At 36.0% G+C, this 14,283-nt stretch overlaps 1 protein-coding gene across 2 annotated transcripts; it reads right to left on the bottom strand.

Moving 5' to 3' along the window:
• Positions 1-73: 73 nt before the first annotated feature.
• On the bottom strand, positions 74-13,379 carry LOC110373733 (myotubularin-related protein 2). 2 transcript variants are annotated; one of them, XM_064034622.1, is made up of 12 exons: positions 13,107-13,379; positions 12,622-12,810; positions 9,980-10,054; positions 9,712-9,897; positions 9,191-9,406; positions 5,425-5,561; positions 4,588-4,713; positions 4,152-4,233; positions 3,612-3,782; positions 2,664-2,871; positions 2,053-2,270; positions 74-1,667 (listed from the first exon to the last, which is right to left on the bottom strand). In XM_064034622.1, the coding sequence occupies exons 1-12, from the start codon at positions 13,230-13,232 to the stop codon at positions 1,521-1,523; spliced, it is 1,881 nt and encodes a 626-aa protein (XP_063890692.1). In that variant the 5' UTR covers positions 13,233-13,379; the 3' UTR covers positions 74-1,520. The 2 variants fall into 2 exon arrangements, with proteins under 2 accessions (XP_063890692.1, XP_063890693.1); XM_064034623.1 differs by lacking the exon at positions 13,107-13,379 and adding an exon at positions 12,883-13,031.
• Positions 13,380-14,283: the final 904 nt, after the last annotated feature.

The following is a 14,283-nucleotide window of genomic DNA, read 5'->3' as shown; positions in this document are numbered from 1 at the left end:
GATTGCTTGTTTGCCGTAACATCGTATTAATTTTGAACTTTGTGGGCGCAGTCAGAAATAAAAATAATCGAAATACATAATTAACGTTTATTTTTTGAATATTTACATTTTTTTTACAACTTAGAATATTTATTACATGCGAAGATACATTGTTTACAATTTTGGATGAAACTTACATTTTATCGGCGAAGAATCTCAATTTGAAAGCATTCAGACGTCAAACATCACATCATTTGTTGATGAGCTATAAATAGCTTCATTGTTACTCTGTGTAATACGTCAATTATAATATCTCTTAAACTCTAATTAAAATTAAAATACGTCTGCATAACATAAACATCAACATTTTATATGTTACGAATCTGAATAAGTTTAAATGCTTCATTATTTAACGATTATACTTTTACACACAGTATTCGTATGTAATATTCTACCAAGTTTCTGACAGACAACTGACAATATTCAAATTTCAATCAACACCTCCACAGATTAAAATACTAGATAAACAGTTTATCCGCCTCCTTGGGGCTCAAGACGAAACTTTTCCGCATTTAGGTATTTCGGAAAAAGAATCGTATCGGGATAAGGGAGGTGTCAGCGTCCGCACAATTACCAGAATTTGTTTACGGGTTTTCATATTCACGGTTCACGGCTCCGCGCAAACTTCAACGACATTATTACTATTAACTTTTAGGTTTATTTTAATTTTAAATACGATTAATTCCAAATACACATAATTCCACACAGTTTATGTGAACTATACACAAGGTTAAAAAATAAATGGAATACATATCATTCTTATCAAGCTATATAAATGTTCTAATTAGCCAGTCGTGTCAAATACACTTTCGAGTACATAATAACAAAGTATGATTATTTGGCTTATTTTGCCATCAAAAGTAAATTTACTCAGACAATTTAGGCCCGACTTCACCGGGTACCTATAATGTCAGTTAGTTATCCATTATTATATTGGCTATTCTCGAAATGCACATTTTAAAACACCTTATTGAATTTTTAAAACATCATTCTTATACTGATATTTTTTATAGAACTTTAATTCTAATTTAATTATAGACAACTATTTATAAACCTAATAATAAAAGTCCTTGTTTAGCTATCTATTCTTTTAACCACCAGTTTTCATTAACGATGTTTCCGTCAGTTGCACAAAGCTCCATTAAAGTTAATGCTTCTTTAAATCTATTGCTGACTCTTTCTTTGTCAACGATGAACAGTGTTAGCAACAGATTTAATGAAACTTTAACGGAGCTTTATGTAACTGACGGTTAGTAATGTAGTCTGCTAGTGGTGTATACTTCCGAAACAGACACAACAAGGCTGTCCTCGAAGTCCTCGTTTCATACGTGGTGCGGTCTGGCGACCCGAGACCGAGTTTTGCAAACACATCACTTGACTATAATTTTATTTAACAACTATAATAATGCAATACCGTGCAGTCTGTTAGTGTGGACTTCTCAGACAGACAGATGGCTGTCGTAGAAGTACAAGTCCTCGTTTCATACGTGATGTGGGCTGGCGACCCGGGGCGGGGTGAGGCCGAGGCGGTGCTGGCGGGCCGCGTGGTCGCCAGCCGCGGCTGCTGCGGCTGCTTCTAATTGTGCTCGTAATGCTACTAGTTCGCGTGTGCGTTGGTAGATAGGATCCTGAGGAGAAAATATATATGAAATTGCAACTGGCTACTTTGATAACAACAATTTTGTGTGATGTAACTAGCATAAAATGTCATTCATAACCAAATACCATTCTTTAAAACGATAGTGCAATACACAGTCTTTAGGATGTATGTGCATAATCTAGCAGGTATGTGTGCGTTCACTATACACACTACTACTAACTTATCACACATGTTTTGTCCATCAGAAAATAAGTGAGGGCCCTGGGATCTTGGGCCATAATGGTTAGAAATAATTATTTTTTCGCTAGTATCAGCTTTTTTCCAATAAGCCAACTAATAAATAACAATATCACAAGATCAAATAACAATAAACGAAAAATCTAGAATATGCTTTAGCACTATGTAAAACAAACCTGCTGCCTCATGGTAGGGTTCCACCGACAATACAGCGCCTTCCACAGTTTTATGACCCTCAACGACGCCACAGGTACTAACACTACTTGCGGTCTCGAGTAGGGGGAGGGGGGCGAACTGGCCCCGAATGAGGACGGACCCCAATATAAGGGGTTCAGGTACAAGTCCTGACGACTGTTGATGTACGACCATAGAGATACTGTTTTGGTTTTCACTTCTGGAAAAAAGAGAAAAAATATTATATTGTGATCGAAAAATGAAAATAATTATTATCTGTTGTCACAGTTCAAGTATGATTCTTATAAGTCCGATATTTGTAATATGACAACCTGCAAATTACCTTTGGAATTGTAATAAGGTTTGCAATCGCGCGGACTTTAATTGACTTGACTTTGAAGGATTGAATAATATGAGCCACTGCCTGCTTCCCGCGGTTTCACCCGCATCTAGTACCTACCCGAATAAAATATAGCCTACGTCACCTCGGTCAATTTCCCAACAGTGATTGTTTTTCAAATCGGTTCACTATCTTCTGAGCCTTTAAGGTACAAGCATACAATATGAATGATGATGACAAGATGAATGAATGAAATAAATATGAAACACCTACCTTCCTTCGCCCGTTCCCTCTCCGTATTAAAGAGGAAAGTTCCAAATCTGCATGAATACAGATGGTCTACCACAGTGATGAGCAGTCTCTCTGTGAACTCGAAGGCGGTTGGGAACTGTTGTTGCAGCTGCCAGACACAGTCCACCCATTGCACGAATACTGGGGAACGGTCGGCGTCTGAGTGACGCTCGTCGCCGTGACCGATGCGCTGTGAAAGATTGTGGGAACTATAGAATCTGTAGTACTAAAGCCCGCGCAACGACTCAAATCCGGTGAAATATTAGGAACTTTAGATATTTTGGCATGTTATTCTTAGGCTGCGGCTCCACTGAGGCGGAGACGAGCGGAGCTGAGGGGAGACGTGTTTGGGCGAGCCCCAACCAATCATATTACATGAAATCCACATCTCGTCACCACTCCCCTTCAATGCCCATGGAAATAGTCAACCGCTCCGCTCGTCTCCGCCTCAGTGGAATCACGTATTTCTTTTCAAAGCTCTGCTCCTCTCAGCTCCGCTCGTCTGCGCCTCAGTTGAGCCGCAGCCTTAGCCATGGCAAAATATAGATGACACTAATGCCACATTTATAGGAATTTAGTCGTGGCTCCGAAAGTATGTACATATTTTTGAGCTGATTCCAAAATAGTTATCGGTTCAGAAGCTTTACCCGAGAAAGCGTTACAAAGAAATACAATGTTTGTTAGGATTTATTACCACCGATACCGAAAATGCGTTGATAACACAATTTGTTAAAAAAAATGTCTATTTAAATATAGTTGTATCAAGTTTTACGCTATTCTGAGCACTTGATAATGTTATTTCCTTCCGTTTACATAACCGCAATAGGCATTCATTTATAAAAAAAAAATCACGATAGAGGAAACCCGGCATTATCAAGGATACCTAATCACTTCAAAATATTCAAACAATGACATATATTTTGTACTCACCAACTGGAACTTATGTCCGAAAGCAAGCCACTCCTTTTCGATGAGTACTTCGAATCCTCTCAGGGTTCTATAGTAGGGGTCCAGCATTAACATTGCCAAGGCAGTTAACTGAGCCGTGCGGTCCCATCCGTCTGAACAGTGGACCAGTACTGACGTCTTGTGATTTTCCACCTGGAAGATAATTAAATGAGGCGAGCTTTAAATGTGTGTGTGTTTTTTTTAAACTGTAACCTATTTTTTGCAAACTTTTTTGATGGACCTTTTGTGACTTCCATCACATCACAGTGACTTTTGGGTGTAACCTTGTACGGTAGAACGTACACAAGCCGGAGATTCAATATAATTCAATGGGATAGATAGATTATACTGTCTTATATGAGATTAAACAATGGATATTTTGTAATTTTGGTAAATTATAGGTACCTACTGACAGAAGTTGATATGACTTAAATCGAATGCGTACTTTATCAACATTGAAAAGACATATGGTATGGTATATAGGTATCCAGCACATCAACATTGAAAAGCTTTTAAGTTTACCTTATCGACTATACGAACAGCTCCAGCCAATATACATTTAATGTGCTTCAGCCAGCAGCTAGCTTCAATGCCGCTGAACCATCTAAAATAATACGAATTACACGTTCATTCATTTAAAGTTTTTAAAGAATGTTTACCCTAATAATTCCTTACTGTACACAAATAAATATGTTTAAAATATAACGGCGTTGCAGCACTTGCGCATGTTAAAGATTAATAAACTATGTGCGAAAGTGAAAAAACATTTGAGCATCTTCATCTCAGTGTCTGATTAGCATCAAAACTTGCAGTTTATTTTGAATAACCGGTTCAAAAATCTTATTTAAAACCCGCATTCTATCATAGTCAAAAACAGGATACGACCATCAAAACATAATCAATTTAAAAGTTAAATATTATGTTAAAATTAATAGAGAAATAAACAAAGTTCGCTCACCTGGTCTGGTCTATTTGTGGGAAACAAAGTTCCTTCAGTTTTCGAAGACTCTCTCTCATCACGTGGATATTGTGTATATCTAAGAATACAAGGTCGGCGTTCTGATACGCGTCCTCTGACTCATACCTGTTGAAAAATATTTAATTTGTTACTCATCGCGAAATCGTGATGGTAGGTGATAAGGGGACTTATTTGATTATCACTGATTTATGATTCTATTTTCATCCAATTATTTAGAACTAGCTTCTGCCAGCGGTTTCACCCGCATCCCGTGGGAACCTCTGCACGAACCCGGATAAAAAGTAGCCTATAGCCTTCCTCGACAAATGGGCTATCTAACACCAAAAGAATTGTTCAAATCGGACCAGTAGTTCCTGAGATTAGCGCGTTCAAACAAACAAACAAACAAACTCTTCAGCTTTATAATATTAGTATAGATATGTAGGTAGTGACTACTGTATTATTTTAACCCCTAAACTTAAACCCAGCTACTTTCTTTACAGCGGGAATAAGTATGGTGTGCAAAAAAGGTCGTCACAGCCAAAACGTCCACTTCTGGATAAAGGCATACCCAAGCTGGGATTTATCGACGTGTTGGCGAGCGACGTATAAGACATTTTTAGCTTTAAAGACGCTGCTGCCCATCTCCAAACAAGGCATTCAATAACCCAATTGGTACTCTATGATGGTATACCGCTACAATTCAGTCATCAGAACCACGTCTGCTTTTCAACAGCCTGCACCACGGGCAGATAAGGTCGGCAATTGTGGCAGAACTATTCAGACGGTTTGCCCCCTTAACTTTCAAGCGTCATATTTTAAATAGCAGATACTCACCCTCCTCCCTTAGCCTTGTTAGCGACGGCATTAGCAGTGGGTCGCGCGTCCATGATGAATAGCTTATGTGCCTGAGCATTAGCGTCCATTATCAGCTGGATATAGCGCTCATCTTCTCGGCTGCGTTTGCCACTTACCTATAAAGATTTTGGTACTTTAGTCTTAAAAGTGTAATAAGTTTTGGTATTTTAGTCTAATTTTAACATTTAAAACCTGAGTATCTATCTTCGGTCTGTTTGGCCGTTGATAACAGTACAGCCATGTCTATCGAAAATATCAAAATTGTCCTAAAGATAAGACCAGTAAAGAAAGAAAATAAAAAAACTTTTTAGGTGAAAAAGCGCTTCGGCATAACATCAACATCGGTCAAATAATTTCGTAAGATACAACTGTGTTTTTAGACCAGTGTTTCCCAAAGTGGGCGATAACGCCCCCTTGTGGGCGCTGCAGGTCTCAAGGGGGGCGGTAAGAGACCCAGAAAGAAAATAGGGGCCTTGTGTAGAGGCCTGGGGGGTGATTTGTAATTTTATTTAGCTAGGAGGCCTCTTAGACAACGACTTGTGAACATCAACTAATATGAATTACAAGATTGCTCAGACTCGGTTCTATATTTATCTCCACGTAGTTCATATATCTGTCCTATTTTACTGAATATAGAAAAATCCGTTTCCTAATTAAAGTAGACACAAGCAAACAAATAAAAAGGCAACAGACACACTTTCGCATTTTGATAGTTATTAGTACTCGTAGATATCTATCATGTTTTAACAAGTTTTTGTTAAATAACCCGAATTGTGAATTCATGTATCAGTCGGCTGGTTCAAGTTGTACGACCAGGATGGCACGGGCAGAAGAGACAAGTCACTGAGGATGCCATTGTAATCTGCAAAGCCTAGGTTCACTTCATTATTCAAATTTTAAACAAAACTACAACATTGCATGCGCAAACAAGGCATGACGTCGAGGCGGCACTGGAGGGGTGCCAGTCCGGCTGTCACCCCTCTCTTTCTCGTTTATTTATGTTTTTTCCCGATTTACTTAAATTAATTCCTCAAAGTTATAAAAAAATACAGTTTTTTCAACATTTCTGGTTTATTCTGCGCCCTTTGAGTCAGTCAAAAAATTTTGCGCTCGCTGCACTCGCGCCTTTCACTTAACAGTGACTATTTTCTAATTTCTTTAGGTATCATTGCGTCCCAAAAATCAAAAAAATTGCGCTCGCGGCTTCTTCTCTTTGCAGTGTTTTTTTTTCACACTTGTTGAGGTACTTTTGTGCCCCAAAACTAAACAATTTGCGCGGTTTTTTTTAACTTGTTTTGGTACTTTACTCTTCCAAAACTCAAAAATTTCGCGCTCGCTGCGCTCGCGGCTTTTTCACTTGTGACTGGTTTTTGTACAACATGTTTGGGTTCTATTATGTCCCAAAACTCAAAAATTACGGGCTCGCTTCGCTAGCGCTTCAAAAGTTTGCAGTGATCTGTCTCCGGTTTCTTTATGTTAAACCAGGCAAAAAGCACCATGAATGACCATATTGCACCATATTTTGTCGTTTTTTTGGGGGGTGCTCAATAGGTAGTCCGCCCCGGGTGCCACCCGATGCTACGCCGCCACTGTAAGAGTCAATTTGAGACCTAAGCGCCGCGGTATGTTACCTATGTACCTGCGCTCAGGTTTCAAGTTGCGGGTTATAGTAAAAGTTTCGTTTAGAACTCTCCGTTAATAAACATATATAGGTCACAATAATTAATTAATTTAATTTGAAGTTATAGTGGTTTTTAAATAGGTGAAAAAATGGGGGGCGCTAAAAAAATATTTATTCTCAAAGTGGGCAGTAGACAAAATAAGTTTGGGAACCACTGTTTTAGACCAAATGCTTGTTTTTTCCGAATCACTGTCACAAAAAAGCGTCGAGCTCGTCAGGTCTGTCAAGCCCAAAGGTTTAGGAGTGCCTTAGCAGCGCGCAATCACAGGGTTTTAAGCTGTCACTTATATAATATTGCTAATGAATACTGCAATATCTATCCTCTAACTAAATTACAATGCAAGAAAAAAGTTACCACATGGCTCCTGTCCAAATCTTATGAAGATACTGAGAATTTTATTAAAATAAATAAACTATAAACCGATATCGTATAAAAACATGGTATATATTATCACAAGACACACACCCACACCGCTATTCAATCACACACATACCATTACTCATTCACACACTCACACACACACATACCATTACTCACTCACACACTCACACACACACATACCATTACTCACTCACACACACACACACCCACAAACACACACACAAACACACATTATGACAAATCTACGATTCACGCTAACTATCTGTGGAAATCAATAACGAGAGCCCTGGTACCCATACCACAAGTTAAATCTTACTTTGGGTACCAGTGTTCAACAAAATTATTGTACATGAAGATTGTTATAACTGATGTGTGTTTTCCCTTGTGTGTACCTTTTTTGAGTCAATAAACTATTTTTATTTATTATTATTATTTACTGGCTGGTCACTGAAATGACGTCAGTAAGCCCGTCATACTACGATTACTAAGAAAAAAAATCATTAGCACGGTCAGAAGTTGCAAATTTTCATCTACACATGGAAATTGCAAATAATCTGAGTATAACGAATATGAGAAATATTTGCGAGGTGAACTCAGAATTATTGATCAAATTGATCATCACTCGATTATGATAATTAATACAACAGCATTAAGGTTCAAAGTTGTGGCTTTTCGGTACAGAACAATTCTGACCTAATTTGAGTGCATTGAATAACATTGCGGTTAAAATTTTTACTAACATTCTAAGACAAGAATGACAATTAAAATTCCCTGTATTCGTTAAATGACGTAAAGAAGGATAACTCATTCGGGTCTCGGGAAAAATCCCTTTAAAGTTATGGTCATACATACCTACAATAAAAATATAAGGAGGTATTAGTCATCATACAACGAAGTGTCTAATCTATAGAGCTTAGCCTAAGTAGGCAGAGGCACACATATTTATCTGTTTGTAAGGTAAGCAGCTGAGCTAATAAAGATTACTAGGTATCCTAAGTAACTGCATTAAATAAGATTTTATATGTAACGGCGTATATTTTGTGTAATGGCCTCTTTTGAATACGAGGACAATAATTTATTTCTTCTCTCAATGTACCTAGTTAATGACAAAGTATCAAAAAACATCCTTCAAGACACTAGTCTATCCCACAGTAACATTTACTAAGTTTCTCTCAAAATACAATAGCACTTACAATAAGGTTATTGTTTATAATCTAACATTGTTTTGTAATAGATGAATGAAAACAGTATGAGAATCAGCACTGGGACGAAAAGGGCGATCGCCTAACTGTAACCTAATGTTACGCATATTTGCATAATAGAATGTGTACCTCGGCATTCAACTGCACAAGAATGCACACACATATGCAATTTTACATATCATTATTTTTTAGTCCAGTAGATAGTACATTTATTTTTAACTAATCTCTGCACATAATAAGTGACTACATCACATGCATGATAAGTGAATGGCAATACGCTTTCTTATCCCGTATTTTTTTATTTATAAACTGAGATATAGACAAAAAAGAAATACAAAAATACAAATTGATAACCTCCTCCTTTTTATACTGTTAAAATGTAAATATTATTGATCACAACTTGCATTGTATGATAACATACTATGTGAATATTATGCATCAATTTATTCAAAGCATGGTCGAGTAAAAGAACCCACTTACCCCAACTAGAGGCTGGCTACATCTTGTAATAGTGGCCTGTGAGCTAGGGTGTATCCAGGCCAGGACCGGTATCCTCCCTCTAGATCTGAACGTGGCCACTGCACGCAGTAGGTCATCGTTGGCTGCGGCTGGCACTGCCCACACTGATGGGTAGCTATCACATACTTCGTATTTATCGTTTATCCGTGATATGCGCCACATGTCATTGTTGACGCCCTGGTATAAGAAAAGACAGTTTTATCATTAAAAACATTGGGTGTTATTTTCTGAAGTTATAATAAATTGCTGTTTGTGTTCATATTTTGATGGTAATAGCAATATTATTGCACTACATACTACGTAAGTATGTAGTGCAGTAATGTGCATTCTATGCTTTCTACAATTTTTTTTCAGTTGGAAGGATGTACTGCAGTGTTTGTATTTAAATTGAAATACCTCCTTGAAGAAGTGACAAACATACACACTCACCAACATTCAGCTTTATAATATTAATGTGATATTGAATTACTATAAAGTCTTACCATACGTCTCAACTCAGCAATAGGTTCATACACATGCCACCCATCTTCTGGAAAGCTCTCTGAGTAACTAAATGCAAATAAGGGAAGTCTATGTGATAGCGGAAATGCCAATTGTTGCAACTTCTCAAATATCCCACGCCTTGAGTGATTCTCTTGTTTGTGGGCAAATCGTAAATTCCTCATATCCTGTAATGGAATTATGATAAAACATGAGTTAGCATATATTTTTATTATGTAAATATTGATGAATTGAATATATGATAGTTACCTTGCAAAAGATTTCAATACCATAAGAGTTTTCTCCTTTTGATGATGCCCCACCAACCTTCTCAATGCGAGATACCTGGAAATAAATAATAGTTTAAAAAAACTAAAAAACACGCTTTTTATAGAAAAACGAACTAAAAAATAGGAAATAAATTTTAATGAATTTAAATTAAGAAAACAGTGTTAAAAATTTCAATGAATATAAATTAATAATAGTGTGAATACAAAAAAAATATTTAAAAAAAAGCGTGGGGTGCATGGTGTCAATAGTTATAAATATTTTATTGACAGATATGAGTACAGTGATTTTCATTTCGATAATATCTTAAAAAGCACCCCACGCTTTTTTTAAATATTTTTTTTTTGTATTCACACTATTATTAATTTATATTCATTGAAATTTTTAACACTGTTTTCTTAATTTAAATTCATTAAAATTTATTTCCTATTTTTTAGTTCGTTTTTCTATAAAAAGCGTGTTTTTTAGTTTTTTTAAACTATTATTTATTTTCTACTTTTTAGTTTGTTTTCAAACTATTATTTGTTTTGTAGAATTAAAATTCTCTTTAGTATACAAAAATTTGTCAATATTAGAGAAAACGGCTAAAGATAATTATTGGAAATAAAAATTAACATCGAGTCCTGCCTTATCGACGGTAGAGAAAAATTCTAGAAAATTTTAATTAATTTTCTTACCTTATCGACTATAGATGAAAATTATATAAATTAACAAAGATCATATTTTGCAAATTGAAAAGCCTAGAAGTCGGTGTCTAATGGATGTTACTAAGTTAATTTTGCCACCGACTTCTAGGCCGATGCACCTAAAATTAGTTTTTTTGCTTTTTAGTGTTTTGGGAACTCGGTTTAATTTTTTGTAAAAGGTTATTTATTTAAAGCTTTTCAGTGATACGAATAGTTGTCACTATCCATACAAGTGGGAAGTTCTCATCAATACAAAGAATATAAGTCCAAACGAGGTATTTTACATATTCAGTTGTCGAGTTCCCTTGACTTTCTCTGGTCTCCATCATCAGGTCAGCTCCAAACCTTCACTGTTGCATAGGTCTTGTCAATACGAATAATTTAAGCCCAAACACGAGGTAGTTTACATATTCAGTTGTCGAGTTCCCTCCATTTTCTCTGGTCTCCATCATCAGGTCAGCTCCAAACCTTCACTGTTGCAAAGGTCTTGTCAATACAAATAATTTAAGCCCAAACACGAGGTAGTTTACATATTCAGTTGTCGAGTTCCCTCGACCCTCTCTGGTCTCCATCATCAGGTCAGCTCCAAATCTTCACAGTTGAATAGTGCTTTTAGGCGTACACCTAAGTGTCAAGTTTTTACCCTATGTATGCCTACAAGTTTTGAAGGTTGCCCTCGATTTCTCAGGGTTTCCATCATCAGATCCTGACCTGATGAATATGGGACCAACTGGCAGCTATTCCAAGTCGAACAAAAAAAGAATCACGTAAATCGGTCTATAAACCTCGGAGTAATCGATGTGTATGTGTAACCTCCTCCTTTTTGGGAAGTCGGTTAAAATGGAATAATTTTATCAAATTAGTGTATTGTCATCGGTCCTCAATAAATCTACAAAGTTTGAATGAAATCTGGCCGTTTAAAGTGGGTCAAAATCGCGCCCAAAGAAGTCGGTTACAAACAAACATACAAACATACAAACATACAAACCTACAAACCTACAAACATACAAACATACAGGTGAAGCTAATAAAAAGCGTGTAAAAATAATATATCATGTGTCAAGTCACTGGATCCTTTGGTCACTTATCAGATTTTTTTATTGACAAAATTGAATTTGATTAATGCTCAATCGAGTGGGACGATACAAAGGCAGTAACAGTAAATTTAATAATTGGGTAAAATTAAGTAAAAACATTCTCTTAGCTTTGTTTACCATCTATTCAAACTACACCTGCTGAATCCTTAGCTATGATGATATCTACTTTACCATAATGAACAAAACAGACTGTCAGTATAAGTATCAAAGGAGATTGGGCAAGAATGTATGAAGTTTGGTCCAAATGTCCACCACGAACGAGACCTATATAATTAAATAGTCCATTTAATTTAGAGTAACTTTTACTACGAAAGTAAAAAAAAACCATGCCAAAAAAAGTTATAGCCAAAAATGTATTCTTAATTTTTGGTAGTTTTGTTCTATTTCAGCATTTTATCTAAAACTAAGATGAGTAAGACACGTATGCATATAAACAGCTCATATTTTTTTGCCTGATGGGTGTACGAATCACTAACCAATTGAGGCGCCAGAAGTGCTTGAATATACTCAGCGGTCCCTGGATCTAAGAAAGTTCGATGTAACTGGTGGTGCCTTCTCTCTTATAGTGAATAATTCTATTTTGTCAGAAGTTACAGAAAGTACGAAAATCAAACATCACGAAAAGTAATTGAAAAAATCTATAAAATGTTTTATTTGATTTTGCTATAACTTTTTTCTGGAATTATATTTTTTTTTTACTTTCATAACAAAAAATGTTCTATATTTAACGGGCTATCTAGCCATATAGGTCTTGTTCGTGGTGGACATTTGGACCGGAATCGCCCATTGTCCTTTATAGGGAATTCCAAAAAGTACTTATATAAATAGTAACACAACTTACAACACCAAGAGGCACACTGAGAGTACTCTGTAATGCCGCTGTATCTGTGGGTCTGAAATGCAGCTGGTAATTGGTCACTTTCAGTACTCCCCGGGAGGGACCACTGTATGGACATAGGTATGTCACATCTCTAGCCACACTCATCACTTTCTCACCATCCAATAGGTGGATATCTCCCAGTACATGAGGCTGAAAACAAACGCAAACTTCAACATATTGGAACTCTTTGGACATTTACATTTGAAGCAACATAACACCAGCCTTGGATAGCTCTTGCTGCCTATGATTGTGGATACAGTTAATAAATAAACAAATATGGATAGTTCTATTTCGACTCATTGCAATACGGCAAAAAATATTGGTGATACAATTCTATGGTCACGCGCACCAGTGACTAATCGCAAGGTTTAACTAAGTTACAGGAAGCAGGGAAGCGGCTGTTATAAAATTCAATAAGAATAAATTAATCCTTTTAGGAAACTTACGGAGTCTTGTCCGTGTTTAGAATTCAATGAACTCGATTTTGAGTCCGAGTCCAATGAGTCGGAACTGGCATTCTTCGATAACGAAAAGTCTGAATTCAACAGTTCAGAACTGTTATGCTTATCCATGATCAACAAATTTTAAGTCTTGATTATGCAAAGTAATCTAATAGAATCTCAAAATTCCCTTTTTCTTTTCAAAACATTAATTTACCAAAATAATGAATGACAGACTTTCTTGTCGGAAACATACGTCAATTTTGTGACGTCCGTCAGTCAGTCAAATGGGATTGAAGGATTTCCAGATTGAATAAATAAACACCTGCCCTTTCAAGGTATTAAATTATATAATATTGCAATATAACACACGTAGATTTTTTAAAATATTTGCATTAACTATTAAAATACGTAAAATCATATTTAGTTATACATTTGATAAATGTCGAGGGTATTTTGTTTTTTGATCTTGCAACGCCATTGAATGTTGCAAGTTTGAAAGAAATTTTCCACTTTTTGCGTTGTCTATGAAATGAAAACGCTTCCGGTTTATCAATGTTTGTTTTGTAGTACGGGAAATTCAAGCTTTGAATATTTTGTAACTATAGTTAGCGTAGGTATTGATTTAGCATTGTTGTTTCTATGGTTACATTCATTGTTTTTATCAATTAAATATACCGTAGGAATTTACAGTACTAACGTTAAATGTACAAGAGTGACTGCACATAATTATTAACCGAAGAAGAAATACTTTTATTTGAAACTATGAAGTTTCCAGAAAGTGTGAAATTAACTACATATCTAGCTTATAAGCACACTGAAACTATAGAGCCCGGTAGAAAAATTAAATCAGAAATTTTTGATTGGGATTCTAATATTCCGAAACCTCTAGTTTCTTTATGTATTGAGAAGTTGTCCGAAAACTGGTTGGGTAAGTTTTAGAACATATTATCTAGATTACTTTTAAGTTATTTCCTCTATTAATCCCTGTCCTTAAAATTACGTTTTAGCCCCGCTTAAGGTTTTCGGAATGACCGCATTCTATGTGTTTAAAAAAACACAGTCATGTTATCTGTTTACAGGATGTCATGATGATGATGATAAGTATTTGTTTTATGATAACTTAAAGACGGTCTACAACACACTAAACTAATTTCAGCTTTTGTTCTCTAGGCTATCCAAG

Source organism: Helicoverpa armigera, chromosome 5, assembly GCF_030705265.1.
Source record: "Helicoverpa armigera isolate CAAS_96S chromosome 5, ASM3070526v1, whole genome shotgun sequence".
In the NCBI taxonomy this organism is placed as follows: Eukaryota; Metazoa; Arthropoda; class Insecta; order Lepidoptera; family Noctuidae; genus Helicoverpa; species Helicoverpa armigera.
This window is presented reverse-complemented; position numbering and strand designations above follow the sequence as displayed.